Raw genomic sequence first — 19,079 nt, 5'->3', positions numbered from 1 at the left:
TTGTTTGCTGTTTGTGGCGAGGTTTCTCCACCCACAAGGAGTATATTGTATTAGCCGGTTCTCCGGGGACTCATCCACCGACGGATTGACCGGACTCGTCCACCTTACGGACACGCCGAGGAGTAGGAGCCCTAATCTCCGAACCTCGTTACATCCATCGAGTTTGAGGTTTGATTTCTTTCTTTGTCGCTTCTATTGTTTTATTTCCGCTGCGCTAACTCGACATTGTAGAAAGAATCGAACGATTTGGGGCGGCTATTCACACCCCCCTCTCTAGCCGTACGAAAGATCCTAACAAGTGGTATCAGAGCGAGGCCGCTCTTCGACGGATCAACACCCGGGGGAGCACGGGCTAGAGATGGATCTCTATGGAGAAGATGTCACGATTCAACCCTTCTACGAGTCTCACGACAACTTCACATATTGGAAGGTAAGGATGATGTATTTTCTTAGGACTAATATGTTAAATTGGTTTTGTGTACAAGAAGGGTTTTCCCCACCGATGGATGAGGAAGGAAAACCTATCAAGAAGAAGGAGTGGACGAAAGAGCAAATCCACCAATCCACAATCAACGACGAGGTAACGAAAATTCTTGAATTTTCATTACCTAGTGATATCTTGCATAAGATAGGTAGATACAACGATGCCAAGGAATTGTGGAACAACTTGGCAAAGTTCCATGAGGAGAGCTCAAATTCAAGCCATGAAGAGGAGCTAAGTGAGCCAAGTAGCTCACATCATGGAGGGAGCGAATTGGGAGTTGAGGGCTACTCAACATCCAAGGAAGAAGAGGAGGAGAGTTCCTCTTGTTCAAGTTCGGAGCAAGAAGAAGAGACATCTACCTCCGGAAGGGATGAGGAAGAGAGCTCACACCCATCCCCAAACCTAGGTAACTCAAGCATTTCAATTTCAAATAAGTTACATATAATATGCTTTGAGTGTAGGGAACATGGACATTACAAGAGTAAGTGTCCAAAGAGGGTAAGAAAGACTCCACCGGCGCCAAAGGTCAAGGAAGCCGGAGTCCCGAAACGCAAGGGCAAGGAGCACATCGTGTGCTTCCAATGCAAGCAAAGGGGACACTATAGGAGCCATTGTCCGAGGGGGAGGCAACCTCACAAGGGCAAGAGACCGGGCACATCGATAGGGGGAGCTAAGGCAAACCCTAAGGTAACCTCTAAGGTTCATTATTGCAATTCTAATAAAACTCATGCTAGTAGTTTTGTTGCAATTGTTAATAATGATAAGCATGTTAACTTTAGGAACCAATACATGTGCTTAGGAGCTAAACATGTTAGCCTAGGTAAGGATAACACTAGAAATACCAACCCTAGGATTAACGCTTCTAAAGTTAAGGAAAACCTAGGTAGAAATCCCAAAACAACTAGACACATGCCTAGGAATACCTCAAAGAAAAATGACAAATCAAAAATTGAGGTATTAGAGAAGGAGAATCAAGTCTTGAGGTCAAGACTTGATACTTTGGAAAAGGCTCTTAAGAACTTGGAGAAGTCATCTCTAGGGTTTAAGGGTCAAAAACCAAAGCCCAAGGACAAGAAAGGTTTGGGTCACAAACCTAAGTCCCAAATGGTCAAGGCCACCTATCATAATGTTCCATTCGATTATGGAACAAAACCTAGGGCTAGGAAGACCACCACCAAGGTCACAAGGGGAGTCACCCCTAGAGTTGATCTTGATGAGACCCAAATGACCAAGGCTTTAAAGCCTAAGAGGGTCATTAGGAGGGTTGCTAGGGAAGTCATCCCTAGTGAATTTTTAGTGAACCCAATGAGCTCAAGTAGGTATTGGGTTCCTAGAGCATTTTCTCTACCCCATAGATGGGTTAGAGAGTGTCAACTCAATAAGAAGGGTAGTTAACCCAACTTTGAGGAAATTGACACTCAAGGAGCATTTTCAAGGTTTTGGGAACCTTTGAAAATGAAAGGGGATAATCTTTATCATTCACTCCTTGGAAGAGTAAAGTGTGCCAAAGTGAGAATATTTTAATCTTATTTGGCACAATTTAAGAAAACCTAGAGAAAACCATAATTGGGATTTTGGTTTCTCTTAGGGATATATGGGCAATCTAGGATTAGAATTTAAGTTAACTAAGAGATTAAGGATACTTAGATAGGTAATCTAGGTATTTTATTTGTGTTAACTAACCATGGTTGTTTGCCATATGACATGTCATGACATCATGTTTAGTTTTATCATCATTTGAAATGTCATGATAGTGCTAGGCTAGTTTATATGTCATGCTTTATTTAAGTTTTCAAACTTTATGCCATGACAGCATGACATTGGCACAGGTTTGTACTTATGATATCATTATATGCCATGTCATCATCTCTTGCATTATAATCAATGTAATTGATTTAAGGAAAAACACATTTTGATATTGAGATCAAATTGATGTTTAGAAAATGCATGAGAACTTAGCCTAAGTTGACCTTAACCCATATCTCACATCAAATTGACTTGAATGTGGTTTGATACACTTTAGATGTGTGTGAGATATTAGGATCATGAGTTAGGATCAAGGTGCATAATTCTTGTACCTAGATGACCCTAATTCAAGAAATGGAGGATCATAGGGAAAGCTTATGTACAAGTCATGTACATTTAGCCCTAAGATTATGGTCCTAAATTCAAATGGTTTTAAAAGCATTTTAAAATTGATTTGAAAAACCTTGATGAAGCTTTCCTAGTGATAGCATTCATCATTGAACATTGTGATACAAAGTTGAGTTAAAACTTGAACTATTTCAAAGTTTTTGAACTTTGTATCAAGATTTGAAAATGGAAACTATTTTCATAGAAAATTATTTTTCCATGGTAGTGTATGATATGAGGAATGTATCCTCAAAATTTCACAATTTTTCGAATTTTCTGGAATTTATTAGGGGTTTCTGAATTTCGGGAGAGGAAAAATCAGAAATCCCTGTGATCAGTGTCTGGATCGGTCGCTGGACCGATCCAGGGAGGGCTGGATCGGTCACTGGACCGATCCAGAGTGCTGTGGATCGGTCTGGTGACCGATCCAGTGAGGTCTGATAGCGTGCCAATGTGCTGAAATTCGACTGCATGTCTGAAATTTCGGCTGAAAGTTGGTTTTAGATTTCTAAAGGTTTGAAACTCTCCAAGACATTGTTGGTGCAATGGTCAAGGGGAGTTGGCCTTTAGGGGAGTTTTAACTATTAGTCAAGGGAGTTGACTTTTAGGGGAGTTTTACTCCTTGAGGATTAGTGATATGGGATTATCACTAAGTGGATTGTTGAGCTTAGTATCAAGGGGAAAATAAGAGTTTCAATGAAAGGTATGGGACTTTCATTAGGAAGAAACTCTTGACCTTGATACCCTCCTTATTCTTTTGATGTGTGTCAAAGGGAGAGTGTTCATTGGAGAATTATTGGAGAACCCAAGTTAGGTTATCGGTTTAACCTAAGCTAGGGAAGATTGTCAAGGAATGTTCGAGGAAGAACATTGGAATACTTTTGATGTGTGTCAAAAGGGGAGAATTATTAGAGAACCCAAGTTAGGTTATCGGGTTAACGTAAGGGAGAATGTCTAGAGAATGTTCAAGGAAAGAACATTGGACATTGGAAGATGGTTGGAAAACCTAAGTTAGGTTATCGGGTTAACCTAACTTGATTATGGTTTTGTCAAACATCAAAAGGGGGAGATTGTTGGTGCAACCTTAGGTCAAGGTTGACCTGGTTGACCCGACTCGAGTTGACTTGACTCGAGTTGTATTTTGATGTTTGACTTGGGAAGATTGTCGGGGCAACCTTAGGTCAAGGTTGACCTAGTTGTGTTGCATGTTGATGTTTGACACTCGTGAGAGTTCTATTCTTGATATGGGACAAGAATAGATGTTTGGGAGATTATTGGTGCAACCGTAGGTCAAGGTTGACTGGTTGACTGATTCGGGAAAAAGTCCAAGTATGGAGACTTGGCGGAAAAGTCCAAGCGGGGAGCTTGGCCGGAAAAGTCCAAGTATGGAGACTTGCATCGAAAAGTCAGCAGGAGCTTGGCGCGAAAAGTCCAAGTATGGAGACTTGGCAAAAGTCCAAGCGGAGCTTGGCACGGAAAAGTCCAAGTATGGAGACTTGGCAGGAAAAGTCCAAGTATGAAGACTTGGCACGGGAAGTCTGGTGAGTGAAGCCAGGCGGTGGAAAGTCCTAACTGGATGTTAGGCGGTTGAAAGTCCTGGTGAGTGAAGCAGGAAAGTCCTAACTGGGATGTTAGGCGGTTGGGAAGTCCCGTGAGTGAAGCCGGGCAAGGAAAGTCCGTGAGTGAAGCAGGCACGGAAAAGTCCCGTGAGTGAAGCAGGCAGATTGAAATCTGGTGAGTGAAGCGGTGAAAATCCTAGTGAGTGAAGCTAGGTGAATGAGAAAGTCCTAATTGATGTTAGGCGGTGTGAAATGAAGCCAGGGGTGAAAGTCCCGTGAGTGAAGCCGGGGGAAAATCCAGATGGATCAAGGTGATCGGACATCCGGTGTTGAGAAGTCCAAGTGAGTGAAGCTTGGCATATGGAGTCGGAGAGGGCTCGGTGGCTCGTTCTCGAACTAGGTTAGAGAGCACTCTAAACCGGGAGTTGGATCGGTCCGTGACCGATCCGGTATCTGCGTTGCCCGACGTCGGTGACCGTCGTAATCAGATCGATGGCTCATCGGTTGCAATCGATCGTGCGGAGACCGATCGGGAACTCGCGAAGAAAACCGTGGATCGTGCCGCCGATCCATCTTTGATGGCTCGAGGCCGTCGGGAATAGATCGATGGCGTGAGGAGCGAGCGATCGGTCGGACGATCGAGAGGTTCCTGATCGGTCCACGGACCGATCAGGGCTTGATCGCGACACCGATCGATGCGGGGACCGATCGGTGACAAACAAGCCTCATGCGCTTAGGGTGATCGGTCAGACCGATCAGGGTTCTAGCCGTTGCGACACAACGGTTAGTTTCTTCATTGTTTCTTCGCAGGTATAAAGGATCGAGGCATCTTCTGTGCGAAAAGCTCTCCTTCTTCCTTCTTGCTGTTCTAAGTGCTGCTGTGCTTGAGCTTTGTTGAGCTCCTCCAAAGCTTCGCGTGAGCTTCCGGCTGGGTTCCTGCTGTTGTAGGCGTCGCGTGAAGTTGCTGCTTCACCTCCAGTCGACAAGAAAGCAAGCAATTGGTAGAGTGCGATTGTATTCATATTGTATTGCTTTTCTTACTGCTCTTGTACTCTTTGTTTGCTGTTGCAAACGTTTGTGGCGAGGTTTCTCCACCCACAAGGAGTATATTGTATTAGCCGGTTCTCCGGGGACTCATCCACCGACGGATTGACCGGACTCGTCCACCTTACGGACACGCCGAGGAGTAGGAGCCCTAATCTCCGAACCTCGTTACATCCATCGAGTTTGAGGTTTGATTTCTTTCTTTGTCGCTTCTATTGTTTTATTTCCGCTGCGCTAACTCGACATTGTAGAAAGAATCGAACGATTTGGGGCGGCTATTCACACCCCCCTCTCTAGCCGTACGAAAGATCCTAACACTATCATCCAAAACTTCTCCAGTGTTGTTTTCCAAATTAAACATTTGTCTTTAATTAAACTAATCATTAATTATCCAGCTGGGTAAACTATTTTTTAGGAAGTGCCAACTAATTTGGTGTCGCCCCTTGAATTATTGAACTTGGGTTATATTTTAATTATGATTAAATAATTATAATATATATTCAATTTAAGTTTTAAATTTTGAATTAATTAAGTTGGTTAAATTATCTAAGATTTAAAATTTTCTCTTAATTTTTAATTTATTTAATTGTTTGAATTATCTTTATTTAACCAATTATATTTAATCGAACACAAGGATTTTTACCTGGTTCAGAGCCTTCGACAACTCCTACTCCAAGACCCAGGTCCCGCAGACTTATCGATGGGTAATATGTTGGTACAATTTCCCTAGGTCAATATTGACCAGGTTGACTAAGCTTGAATTGGCTCTCATAATGTGCGAGTTTTAATTTTTGACAATATATGAAGATTGTTTTGACAATGTATGAAGATTGCAGAAGCAATTGTCCGTTTGGGGAGATTGGTCAAGGTTGACCAGTTTAATGTGAAGAAGAGTCAAGTAGGTCAAGGTTGATTGGATACTTGACTAGCAAGTCCAATAGGAAGGTTGGCAGAAGATGAAAATATAAGTGGGTCAATGTTGATCGGACACTTGGTGGGAAAGTCCTGGTGAGTGAAGCCAGACAGAAGGAAAATCCTGGTGAATGAAGTCAGGTAAAAGACTTAGTGAGTGAAGCTAAGCAGATGAGAAATCCTGGTGAGTGAAAGCATGTGAAAGCTCTAATGAGTGAAGTTAGGCAGATGGAAATCCTGGTGAGTGAAGCCGGATGAAAGCCCTAGTGAGTGAAGCTAGGTAGTAAGAAAGTCCTGATGAGTGAAGTCAGACACATGGAAATTCAGGTGGGTCAAGGGTAACCGGATACCTGATGCTTGGACGTCCAACTGGTTATGGAGGACTGAACACTTGGCATGGAGAGAGAAGTCCAAGTGGGTCATAGAGGACTAGACACTTGGCGCAGAGAGAAAAGTCCAAGTGGGTCGAAGGATTGACCGGGCACTTGGTGATGAAATCCCAATAGGTCAAGGTTAACCAGATGCTAGGCACATGCGAGTCCCAATAGGTCACGGTTGACAGTATGTTGGGTTTGGGAACCCTAGACTTGATTTAGGTAAGTTAGGGTTGGTTAATTTAATCAGGAGATCAATTGATCTAGAGCCTAATCGATACCGATCGATTGGGAGAGTGCTGCTAGAAAAAAGTCAATTGATCAACCGATCGATTAGGAGACATTTTCGTGAGCACAGAAATGTTCCCAATCGATTGGGAATTGTCAATCAATCAGCCAATCGATCGGGGTTGGATTTCTCACGAGGTTGCAAGGAAGCCTAAATTGATCGGTTAATCGATTCCGAGTGTTTCCAGTGAGAGCACAGAGGTGCTCTTAATCGATCAGTTGATCAATTCAAGTCTCCCCAATCGATCAGCTGATCGATTGGGATATGACCGTTGCACAGGTAGCGAGCTTTGGACGGTTGGGATTGCACTAATCTAACATGGCAATCGATTGGGAGTAGGCAAATCGATTGGGAGCCCTAAGAGCGCAGAGTATAAAGCCATTGGCGAGCTTTCTTCTCCGCAGACTTCTCCCGATATTCTATACCGAATTCATATCTCTCACACTATTTCTTGGAGGCTCTTAGGGACAAGTGGTGTTGCACTTCCAGAGTTCAAGAGGCAATCTACATCAACAAGATCAAGCAAGAAGAAGGTTTTATTTGTATTCTTATGTATTTACTTCTTGCATGTGTTGTATCTTATTGTGAGAGTCTTGTACAGGATTTCTACGCCTCCGATTGTATCCGAGAAGGAGTTTCTTTCTTAGTGGAGAGTACTCATGTGTGTAGATCCTTGGATTAGTTACCTCTTCTTGAGGTGGATACCAAGTAAATCCTTGTGTTAGCATTGAGAGCTTACTTTGAGTCTTTTTCGCTGCAAATCTTCATCATCGAAATGCGAGAAGCTATTCACCCCTCCCCCCTCCTAGATCCAAAGTGACCAACATAATCCACTAAATACCTCTTCTGAAATCACCGGAAGAGCGATCGAGTTCAAAAGAGTTTCCATTTGTAAAAATTAAGTACAGTAATTAATTCGTTACCAAACACTATTGAAGACAGCCTTCTTTGAGCTCGGTGTTTGGACAGCTTCTCAGCGGTAGTCGGGCATAACAAAGTCGTAGAAGAACAGCGGCAGCATGCCGAAGCAATCAGAAAGCTGTTCGGATAGAAGCTCGTATAGAAGTTGATGATGAAGCCTTGGGCGAAATATTCTTTTATTGAGCATGGAAGGTGCCTTCCATAACCTGGAAGGCACCTCCAATGTGAGAAATTTGATCCCGAACCACCCGCTTATCTATGATAAAGTTTGAATTTTATTATGCGGAAGGCGTCTTCCACAGCACTGAAGGCGCATTCTATAAACAGTGGGAAGGAATGCGCCTTCCAATGCTTGAAGGCACCTCGGGCACTGTTCACCTAAGGCCTTTTGTACTAATTTTTTGCTGCAAAAAGTGTTAGTCCAATAACCTGTGTCTCCCCGAGACCAAGATCTAGTCAGAGTCTCAATTTAGGTTTCCGAAATAAACCTAAATTGGGCCGACATCTAATGTCCCTTCGAACGGGGACGCGCTCTCACTTAATCACTCTCCTCCAGTAACTCACCTCTACTTACCAAGTGTAGAGTTACCTTCCAGAATCAAACATATGGACTTCGGGAATCAAACATCCCGACCCACCGAAATCGCACATCCAGTCTTCTCCAATCAGGAATCGCATATCCCGACCTATCGGAATCGCACATCCGGTCTTCGAGAATTGCACATCCCAACCGTTGCCAGAATTCCACATCTGGACTTCAACCTGTTGAGAATTGAACATCCCAACTTGTCGGAATCGTATATCCGATTTTTGACTAATCAGGAATTAAACATCTTGACTAGGGTTAGTTAATCATGCACACTCGGTAACAAAGTTAGATTATGACAACACCTAACTTAACTCATTTATCATCCATCAAAATTTAAGTTAGATTGTTAGTATAAATTATACCAACATATTAAACTTTTAATCATATCCTCAGCTTTCCGTTTTCTCCGCTTTCGCATAATCAATATACAAAACTAATTATTGTTAAATTTGAAAAGTAATAACATTTTGATACATGCTATTATAAAAATGTGATCCTTTCATCAATGGGTATTGCGAAATGAGTAAAAAATTATGCTATCAAATTATGTATTTAATTCCCTATTTCTGGGTCCACTAATTCGACAATTTAACACCGTGAGTAATTCACTTTAATGGCAGTGAGCTTAACATTAATTTTGCTGAAAGAGAGATATAGAAAACTGGAAGAATCGCGTTCAATTATTAATGCTTCAGACTGGGTTGCTCCAATATTAAACTTATTTAACTTATCCTGACTCGATTATGATTCGGAACGATAGTTTGACGATTCGATATCCACCATTCAAATCTCCCAATTGAATAAGTTTTGATAGATTGATCTTTAAAATGCTTATGATTGATGATTTCGTCATGATTTAAAATTATTATATTACAAAAAAAATTAAAATTATAAATTCAAAAATTTATTCGCCAGAAATTATTAAAAATAATCATATAGTCAAAAAATTATTAATTAATTAATAAATAATTAACTAATACATAAAATTATTTTTCAACAAATAATTTTAAATTAACTAATAAATAAATAAACGTTTCTTACTCTTCTTCCTATTATTAGGAATAATAATATAAAAAAATTATTGATTAGTTATTAATTAATTAACATATAAAAATATTAATAGGTATAATCTAGTGGGTTAAGATAATCGGTTCGGTTCTCATTTGAAAGACACAAGTTCTAGTACCATCATTTTTTTAAATCTATAAAAAATTATTAAAAAAAAACGTCGTTATCAGCACATAGGCTGGTCTACTTGTCCAGCCATGAGCCATTAGATGATAGGAGATGGTTACTCTCAAAAGTTATGGATGAAAAAGGCAAACCAGTGGCTTCGGTATGGAGGTGTTGGATTAACCACCAATTTAATTCTTGTAATTTTATTCAGGAGGATCCAGAATTGTCGATTAATGAGTCTGAAAGGCATGGCTTGCTCAGTGGCATATTTGTTGGTGCAGAATGAAGATATCACTGTCAATCTATCGTCAAGTTCATGTGTTCCAGGAGTTCAGCCAATGCATCTTTTAACACCAAAACCTTCTGAGATTGTCGAGGTTAGCTGCGGTATTTCACCTCCAGAGCGACCTATTCCACCTGCCAAGCCTTCAACTGCTTCTTTAATGGTTAACGAGCCCACAGCTTCTATTTTGACCCCTACATCAAGTCAAATTTTAAAATATTTATATATCCAAACTTATTTATTTAATTTAACCAATTATTTAAATTTATTTATTTATTTAATCTTATGTATATTAAATGAACATAAATAAACTATTACCTAACTAAATTTCAAAATTATTTACTACGGTTAATTTATTTACAACCCTGACCAAGGTATTGATGCTGAAAAGACTAACAATGTAGTAGGGGGTCACAAATATAGATTGCCAGTGTAATTCCTCTTCCTAAGTTGGATGAGCATTTAGCCAAGTTGTTGCAAAAATGTTTTACCTCGTCGCAATCAAGAGGAAATTCCCCTTCTTCCTCCACAGATATGCTCTTCCGTCAGATTCTGAATTCCCAAGTTAAGAGATGCAAAGGGAGACTACGGGTGGTAAACAGTCAAATTTATCGTCTTCCATCAGATTCTGAATTCCTAAGTTGAGATGCAGTCAAATTTATCCGATAGATGAACAAAAAAACAAACAAGACCGTCTACCTCTAAAATCAATTGAGTAAAACCTGAATTATCAAAACAAAAAAAATATCAATACTCTATGGGAGTTGCTAAGGTCCTGCTAGAGTAATATATAAACGCAAAAGTTGGTAATAAATCAAACTCTGGATTGTCCTAGTCAGAAGAAAAAACATAAGCTCATCCGAGTCAGGCGATCAAGTGAATTTTATATAGGCCAATAGAGTTGGGCAAAGGGTGAAAAGAGGCTTTAATAAAAGGCCCTTTTTAAAATTCCTCCAACCTCCCCATATCCTCGAAGTTTCTCCGGTGGAGAATTGGCCACGTGAGCCAGCAGCTCCAAAAAAGCAAATGTGGGTTCAAACGTCAGTTCCTGGTACATTACAAGACACATAATAAAAAAAGCAACAACAGCAGCAATGGACGTTCACGCAAATCAAATTTTGACAGCCGGTTTGAAGCCACCAGCTAGAGAGCACAATCATGTAATTCACTGTAACAAAGGTCAATATCGTATGACATTGCTGAAAAGATTTAACTATCATGAAAAGAATTACTTGCAATAAGATATTCATATAAAAATCCTGATGGTTAAACAGATATAACTATTGGGTTTTATGATATCTACCGGTAAGCGCATCCTTTTTGCATGGTTCCAATCGACCGACCGTTCGTCTGTCGATCTTTCAATTGCTGAGGGGCCAGAGAGTAGAGCCAGAGCAACCCAGCTGCATTCTGTACAGTGGTCCTGTGTAGAAAGAAATATAAAGCACCTTTGCCACAAGTTCTGACAAGCTGTTTAGGCACCATTTCCGTGGTCTAATTGATTCCTCAAAAATTGAATATCTGAAGAGATCCTTGTGGGTCATTGCAATCAAGATTGTGACCAACCACATCAAATTCTTTATATACAATATTGGTGAGTGCCCAACCAGTGTAAATGATAGATAACATTATTATCAGAATTTATTAATCCTTAGATAATGATTTAATAATAATAAAAAAGAACTACTTATCTTCACAGATGGAGACTTAAACCGAAATAGCAAACGAAAGCAATAGCAACTTGCCTTCACAGATGTAGACTTTAACCAAATCCTCCAAACAGTAAGGCCGAATCAACAAATATTTTGTGTGGTAGAAGCCATGCAGACTGAGCCTGTTAATGGTTTCCAAATTTTGAGGATAATTCACAGGAGGATGAGATAGTAGTATGGTGTACTGAGATTAATGCAACTTTTATTAGCAAAACAACTAACAAGCTGACAATTTAGAATTGCTCATAGGTATTTCTTCGCCGAGATTGAAAAATGAGTTGCAGTAGGCATATAAATGCAATCAACAAACATAAGAGAGATTGATCAGAAAGTTTATTTAGGCTAAAGGTTCCCTGGCAGAAGTTAGCTGCCACACCTAGAAAAAGAAAGAGATGGGATAATTCACCCAAGAAAAAGCTAGAAATTTCTAAAGCTGAGACATCAGCATCGGGATGAGAAATCATGTTTGGCAGAAACCTTTTGCTTTCTTCCTGTCCTTCTCTTGCTATTATTATGATTAAAAGTGCCTTTTCCTTTGGATGACTGTCCTCCGTCACTCAACTGCCAATATGAAGAACACACAATCAGTAACAAGTAAAAACATATGCATTGCTTCAAGATATGGTCACAAAATGAGGATGAACAAGTATTTCAATGCACAGTTGCCCATTTTGAAATAATAGAATCATGGCTAATAAAAAATTGGAGAAACGGTAATATCTCCGACTCAATTAACATATCACCATTTTCAAAATGAAAACATTGTTAAAATTGCAAAAATGAACCTTAAACCTCATTCTACAAAGGAAATTGGTGCAGGCAGTGGAAGTCCCAAGTGGCATATTTGACTAGGATCTAGTGAAACTTCAGTTTACTGCCTCATTGTTTTGATCTTAAATAGGGTTTCAGTATTACATAATGGTATGTTTCATGATATTTAATTGCTGATTATATTTACTCATATTGTATTGTTTAGTATATAAATCATATTGATTATGCTCCACAATATAAGAATGTTGCAAAATTTGAACAATTTAAGATGACATACTAACATAGGCTAATTATAGTTAAGCCAGTACTTAAGTGTTTTATATTACTACTAATTGCATCAAATAAAATTTTCCCATGCACTTTCAACTCTAGTTGATTAAATGGCACCATAAAAAAGCATTGATAAACTTTGGGCAAGTTATAATTTAGAGTTGTCTTACTTTCTGTTTTCTTAAATAAACAGGGGATAATTATATTCCCAATTATGATCTAGTGCATTTTCTTCTTTGGATTATTTAACATAATGATTTCAACCAAAGAATGGTTGATATAACAGACATCTATCTAGTTCATGGAGGGTAAGTAAAACATAAGTCAAGCTACTGAAGACTCACCCCAACGGAGAAGCTAGAGCCAGCATATTCCAATCCATCCAAATTTGCCTTTCCTGAATTAATGTCAGAGTTACCCCGCTTGTTGCCTCCATTGCCCCCGCCATTGCCAAACTGTGGTCCCGATGATGACCTAGAATGATCATTAGTTGAACAAGTCCATGGGCCACAAAACCCGGAATCCAGGTCACCCTGGAACATCTCCACGAACATCTGCTGCAGCTTCTCAAAGCTATCGTGATCACCCTCCTGACCATTTACACATTCCAGATATCATCACATTGGTCGCCAGCATTCTAGCAGGTATCAGCACCTCAAATGGAATGTAATTAGAGGAAGAAACAGAACGAAATTGTCTTACTACATGTTTAGTTTGGTTCATAATCTGGGTTATCTCCCCAAGAAAGTCCCCCATCCCCTACATTGTAAATAATATTAATTGCAAAAGAACTGTAAGAAAAAACTTCCTTAACTATTTAATTATCTATTAAGAGTCTCAAGAAAGAACACTGTTACCAGTGTGTACGTACTTTTTCGTCATTGTGATCATCCTTGTCGTAGACGCCGACATCATAGAGAAATCGCTTGTTTGTGTCCGAGAGAACTGATCAAAACGGAAATCGAATGACCCATATCTTTTCACGAAACAAAAACGTAGATAAATTTCCAGTAAGAGAAGAGATGAGATTGAGAGAAGCGGAGGAAATAAACCAGAGTAAGCCGTATGGATCTCCTGAAACTTTTCTTTAGCTTCTTCCATGCTCTGGGTGTTCCCTGACGCCGAGCACTTATCCGGATGCCATTTCTGTCACCCATTTGATACGAAAGATGAACACACGTCCAAGGGAGAGGTTAAGATTTCTATAACTCGTTAAAGATCAATCTTTTATGGTAAAACTAGCAAACCCTGACGAAAATCAAAGATCGTTAAATAAAAATGAAATAAAGCCAGTCAAGCAATGATGAAAGAAAGAACCCCATGCAACCGAACGCCAAAACCCAATAAAACAAGATGAGTAAACAAAGCCATCAGATTTCTCCTACATTCAATCGGATCAGTACCCCCTATCCAACCCTACCCTATGTTCTTTTCTGCTCTCCCAGTCTAGGCTCCAAAACAAAAACAAAAAAAAAAGAGTATGATTCCGGAAACGCACCATTGCGAGCTTCTTGTAGGCACCCTTTAGTTCAGCTTCGGAGCACTCCTTCCTGAGCCCCAAAACCTCGTAGAAATCTCCGGTCTTGTCCTCTTTCCCGGCCATTGCAGACACGCCTCCGCGGACAAGATACCATAAACGACGACGCCGCTCGGCCTAGAGCACAGCAGAAGAAATCCCGGTTCCGGTACGCGCCGAATCGAATCGAAACCCCGCAAGTAACCACGATGGATTCCGTGTGAGAAAGATGGATAGAGGAGGCGAGATCCAAATGCAGTGGGAGTCCCGTAGAAGAAACCCTGCACCAGCTCCGCCTCCGCGAGTCGGCCTGCGCCTCCCCGAGAGAACTCTCTAGAAGCCGCCACTATACTACTATAGCCGTTTTGTTCAAGCAACAGCAGAGGTAATCTCACCGTATCGCCTTATCATCACCGCACTCATTGCATTGAAATCCAACGGTGAAGTGAACCGTGACGAAAAGCAGATCTACGGCTGAGATCGTAAGATCCTAGATATTTTTTCGCCTCGATCATCCGGAAGCTTCTTCTGCTGGTCAACGAAGATGGCCAAACCATCCGGTGGGCCCCAGCCTCGTGGTCGACTCTCATTTAATTCGACTACTGTTTATCTGTACCAGTTTGATTATCTACCTTGTGATTTGCCCAAACAAGCGGGCCCCGCGTCTGTCTGTAGCTTCCCCGTCCAGGGTTAATTTCAATTTTTAAAACAAGTTTTAATATAGGGAACCACATTTAACATTATAGAAAAACAATTAAAACATTTCAAATAAAAGATATTAGTAAAAAAAAGGAACTTTTAATTATAGAATTAGTTATGGTAAGATTAGTTGTCCCTTAAATCTAATAATTGCAGTTTAATTAATTTATAATACAAGTTGACTATACAAATTTAAAATAGAAATCGAATATTTCATCAACTTATGACATTAATCAATAAATATTATTAAAGATATGTCAAATTTTAATACCTTACTTGCATACATGATTTAGTTTTTTCAATATATATATATTTCTTTGATAATTTAATAATATTCAGAAATTTAGATCGGCATCCAGTATAAAAATAATTTTTTTCTTAAATTTCATATATTGAAGATAATTTAAAATATTTCAATAATTTTTTCCCTTTTTTATATTTCATATATTTTAGGAAGTGGCTAATAATACTTTGTCTAATAAAAATAATAATAATAAATTGAACTGACAAATTATGACCAGCTTTAATTTTATTTGGTTAAATAATGTATTTATCCAACATTATTAAAGTCCTATAAATTTATTATTTTTAATAATTCAAGTATTCAAACTTTACCCAAATAATTTTGAACCAAAAACTTATAAAATATTTATCTCATTTATTATCCAGTTTTTCCCCAACAAGATAAGAAAGTTTTTAAAATATTCAAATCATGTATCCTAATTTTAGAAGTACTAAATCATGTATCCAATTTTATTTTCCCCCTTATTATTGTTCCTAGTTGACTGTTATAATTGTAGTAATTGAATTGATTGATTTTATAGCTTTTAAAAAAATTATCGATTTGTATTTAGAAAATCACTGGTCTTAATATAATAAGTCAAATTGATGTTTGAGATATTTGTATAATTAAAAAAATTAGACTAACACATACAAATTAATTTCATATCATTTTGAGCTATTTAGATCCATCAACCACTTTTAGCCAAAACTAACTGATAGACCTAGAGAGATCAGAATAACACCGAAATTAGCTGATGGACCTAGAGAACTCAGAATAACATGAAATTAGATCTTATGTGTTCCTCTAGTGAAGGATCAAAGAATGTGATAGCGAGGGGGGTGAATATCGCTTGTCAAAAAACTCTTTCTTTTCGTATCGTAAAATCAATCAAAGTAAGCAGCGAAAAATAGAAGACTCTTTTGGTTCGAAACCTATGTCGACCCATACTCCAAGACCTGCAATCCTTGATAGCACTATTGGGCAATCCACTAAAACTCTTCTTTCCAAAATCCTTCGAAGAGAAGTAATTCGTACAGATACAAAGTATAAGATAGTAACAACCTACTATTTTATTTTAATTCAAGTACAATGCAAGCTAAATAATATTTATACCGAACAAAGAATGTCTATAAAGTTTGTCGGTGCTATGTCAGAGCAATAACTTGCTTGAAGGCGTGTTGCAGAATAGTAGCACGAACAAAGTCTTTGCACAGAGGTGAATTGAAAACTGATTTACTGCCTCATACCTCGATCTTCTTTTTATAAGAATTGTCACCGTTCGGTCAACTGATCCTCAAGTTCGGTCGACTGAACCCGCTCCATGACTTCTTCACTGAGATCTAATCTTTAAGCATTAATGATGTTTAATGCTTCGGTCGATCGATCACCATGTTCGATCGATCGAACATTGAACCTTCCCTGTTTACCGATATTCGCACTTAATGCTCCATTAATGAGAGATCTTTCGGTCGATCGATCCTCTGGTTCGGTCAATCGATAAAGCTTTGACCAGACTGTTTTGGTCTGAACTAGTCTCTGGTCTGAGTTAGCCTTGTTCGATCGATCGATCAGGTCGTTCCCTGCAAAACAAATGTTAGCACAATAATATAGTGAGATGCATGAGTAGTAAAAGATAGTAAGGTTTGTTCCTTCCCAGAACACGACCTCACTGTCGCTCCTCCAGTTGCTTACCTCAACCTACTTACAAAACTTTGGTCTTCCAGACCTGTTTGAACTTTGTCGCTTAACATTAGATCGGCCCACTAGGGCTTTCCCTCGATCTTCGGCCCTACAAACCTATCAGCTTCCCTGCCAAGTGTCGGGTCCTCTCGACCCACTTGGTATATTTGTCTAGCTTCCACGATCTGTTAAGTCTTTCCTGCCTAGTATGATTAAGACTTTCCCAATTGAATAACAGCTTGTACACTCAGTCAACTTGTTAGATCACAACAAGACTTAACTTGAACCTTTGACAACATCAAAACTAGGGTTGATTCTGGTGCACCTTGCATCAATAATTTTCTCCTTTTTGATGTTTAACAATCAAGGTTCATAGTTAAGTTAATAACATATGCAAACATATAAGTAAACAAGTATTTTAGTTTTTCAATTTACTCTCCCTGAGTTTAACAACTCCGCCTGAATTCACTATCTCTCCCATTTTGACATACATCAAAAATAGGAGAAACACAACTTAAGAGTTTGAAATATGGTTTTGAAAATAGGGTTTTGATAAAAAAAAATCTAAGTCGGTATCCAAGAAAAGTAGACATTTGAAAACTTATAAAGATATATTTTGAAAGTATTTTGAATAAAATATTTAAAAGAGAATGTTTGAACTTAAAATTTTTCAAATCCTTTTTGAAGATACCAATTTTTAAAAATATTTGATTGTGAAACTCTTTTTTTTTAAAAAAAAGAATATGTTTTCAATATAGTCTCTCTCCTTTAACTAGACACTATTTTAGATATCCTTATTATCCATAAGAAAAACGTTTCTATACGTGTCTAAGGGTCATGATTGACTTAAAAATCTAAAGAATTAGGTGGTGATTAATAATAATTTATATATAGAATATACCAAATTACTCATCAATCAAAATTTTAAAAATAGATTCATATGTTTTCAAAAGCTTTTTTACATATATTTTTAATTTACTTTAGCATCTCACCCATTCTAAATTTTCAAATATGGTAATCATATAGTTGTATGAAATGACTTTATGATTTTGAGTTTGTTGTAATTTGAATTGAGTTAAAATTGAGTTTGAATTTTAGTTGAACTTGATTATTTTTAAATTAATTAAGGTAACATTAATGGTAACAATATTATTATTATTATTATTTTATGTTTAGTTGAGAAATTTAAGGTTAATTGTAAAAGATAATTAACTAATTAATAAAGGATTAATTTAAGATTAAGTTGATTTTATAAATTAATGATTATTAATTGAGTTATTATAAATTAATTTTAATTGTTATGGAAGATTTATATAGAATTTTTTTTTATTTGAGTTAATTAACGATAGTTTCAATAGATTAAATTTATTATTTTTTTGTGTCAAATTTGTTTAGTATTATCGTGATTATTTGTATTTAATTAATTAAAGATTAAAAGGTTACTTTGATTAATTAATGTAATTGTTAGATTAATTATTGGTTATTTCAATTAAGGTTTATTATTATATTAATTGTTGATTAAAGTTTCATAATTAATTTGTTATTGATTATTATTAATTAAGAATTGATTAAATTAGTTTCTTATGAATTAATTAGGTAACGATTTAAGAATTAATTTTATTGATTTTGAAAGTTTATTAATTTAATTTAACTTTGTTTACTATTAAAGTATTTTATCTGTTGATTAAAGTTGAAATTCATTAAAGATTAATCATGTGTATTAATTAAGTTGAATTAGGTAGGGTTAATTAATTGATTATTAATTTAATTTTAATTAAATTTTAATTAAGTTTTAATTAATTTTTATTTTGATTTGAGATAAATTAAGTTTGAATTAAATTTTAAATAAATTTTGATTTAAAGTTGTAATTATTATTTTTGTTTTAATTAAGTTTGAATTAATTTTGATTTAAAGTTTTAATTTGTTTTTTTGTTTTAATTAATTTTAGTTTTTATGTTTTAATTAGTTTTATATTTTAAGTTAAGTTTAAATTAATTTTACATTTTAAGTTAAGGATAAATTAATTTGAAGTTAAGTTTAATTTGAATTTTAGTTTTAATTATCTCAGAATTATTTTTGATTAAATTTAGATAAGTTAATTTAAAATGTTAATTAATTTTTTATTAACCTTAGAATGAATGTTTTAATTTAGTTTAGTTTAATTAGATTAATTGATTAATTAATAGTTAATAATTAATTTAGTTTGAATTTAAACTTGATTTAGTTTGTTTTTATTTAAGTTCTAATTAAGTTAATATTTATTTAATTTAAGTTTTAAGTGATTTTAATTTTGAATTACATTTTATGTTTTAATTTATTTTAGTTTTAATTAAATTTTAATTAATTTTGATTTAAAGTTTTAACTTGTTTAGTTATTTCAACT

General features: G+C 37.0%; 1 protein-coding gene across 5 annotated transcripts; it reads right to left on the bottom strand.

Moving 5' to 3' along the window:
• Positions 1–9,443: 9,443 nt before the first annotated feature.
• LOC122026930 (dnaJ homolog subfamily B member 6-like) lies at positions 9,444–14,362 on the bottom strand. 5 transcript variants are annotated; one of them, XM_042585683.1, is made up of 9 exons: positions 14,016–14,362; positions 13,570–13,663; positions 13,389–13,462; positions 13,220–13,276; positions 12,862–13,107; positions 11,954–12,037; positions 11,068–11,598; positions 10,256–10,812; positions 9,444–9,958 (listed from the first exon to the last, which is right to left on the bottom strand). In XM_042585683.1, the coding sequence occupies exons 1-7, from the start codon at positions 14,118–14,120 to the stop codon at positions 11,527–11,529; spliced, it is 732 nt and encodes a 243-aa protein (XP_042441617.1). In that variant the 5' UTR covers positions 14,121–14,362; the 3' UTR covers positions 9,444–9,958; positions 10,256–10,812; positions 11,068–11,526. The 5 variants fall into 5 exon arrangements, with proteins under 5 accessions (XP_042441617.1, XP_042441618.1, XP_042441619.1 ...); XM_042585684.1 differs by having other exon boundaries at positions 10,256–10,400; XM_042585685.1 differs by having other exon boundaries at positions 10,256–10,392.
• Positions 14,363–19,079: the final 4,717 nt, after the last annotated feature.

The sequence above is a fragment of the Zingiber officinale genome, chromosome 10A (assembly GCF_018446385.1).
Source record: "Zingiber officinale cultivar Zhangliang chromosome 10A, Zo_v1.1, whole genome shotgun sequence".
Lineage (NCBI taxonomy): Eukaryota > Viridiplantae > Streptophyta > Magnoliopsida > Zingiberales > Zingiberaceae > Zingiber > Zingiber officinale.
Note: the sequence above shows the minus strand (reverse complement) of the source record. Positions and strands in the feature narration are given on the sequence as shown.

Excerpts from the sequence above, each read along its gene's own strand:
- LOC122026930 (XM_042585683.1), bottom strand. The coding sequence starts at position 14,120 with ATGGCCGGGAAAGAGGACAAGACCGGAGATTTCTACGAGGTTTTGGGG. Across the intron at positions 13,463-13,569 it reads GATCCATACGGCTTACTCTG|TTCTCTCGGACACAAACAAG; the intron begins GTTTATTTCCTC and ends CGTTTTGATCAG. Across the intron at positions 13,277-13,388 it reads ATGATCACAATGACGAAAAA|GGGATGGGGGACTTTCTTGG; the intron begins GTACGTACACAC and ends TTTACAATGTAG.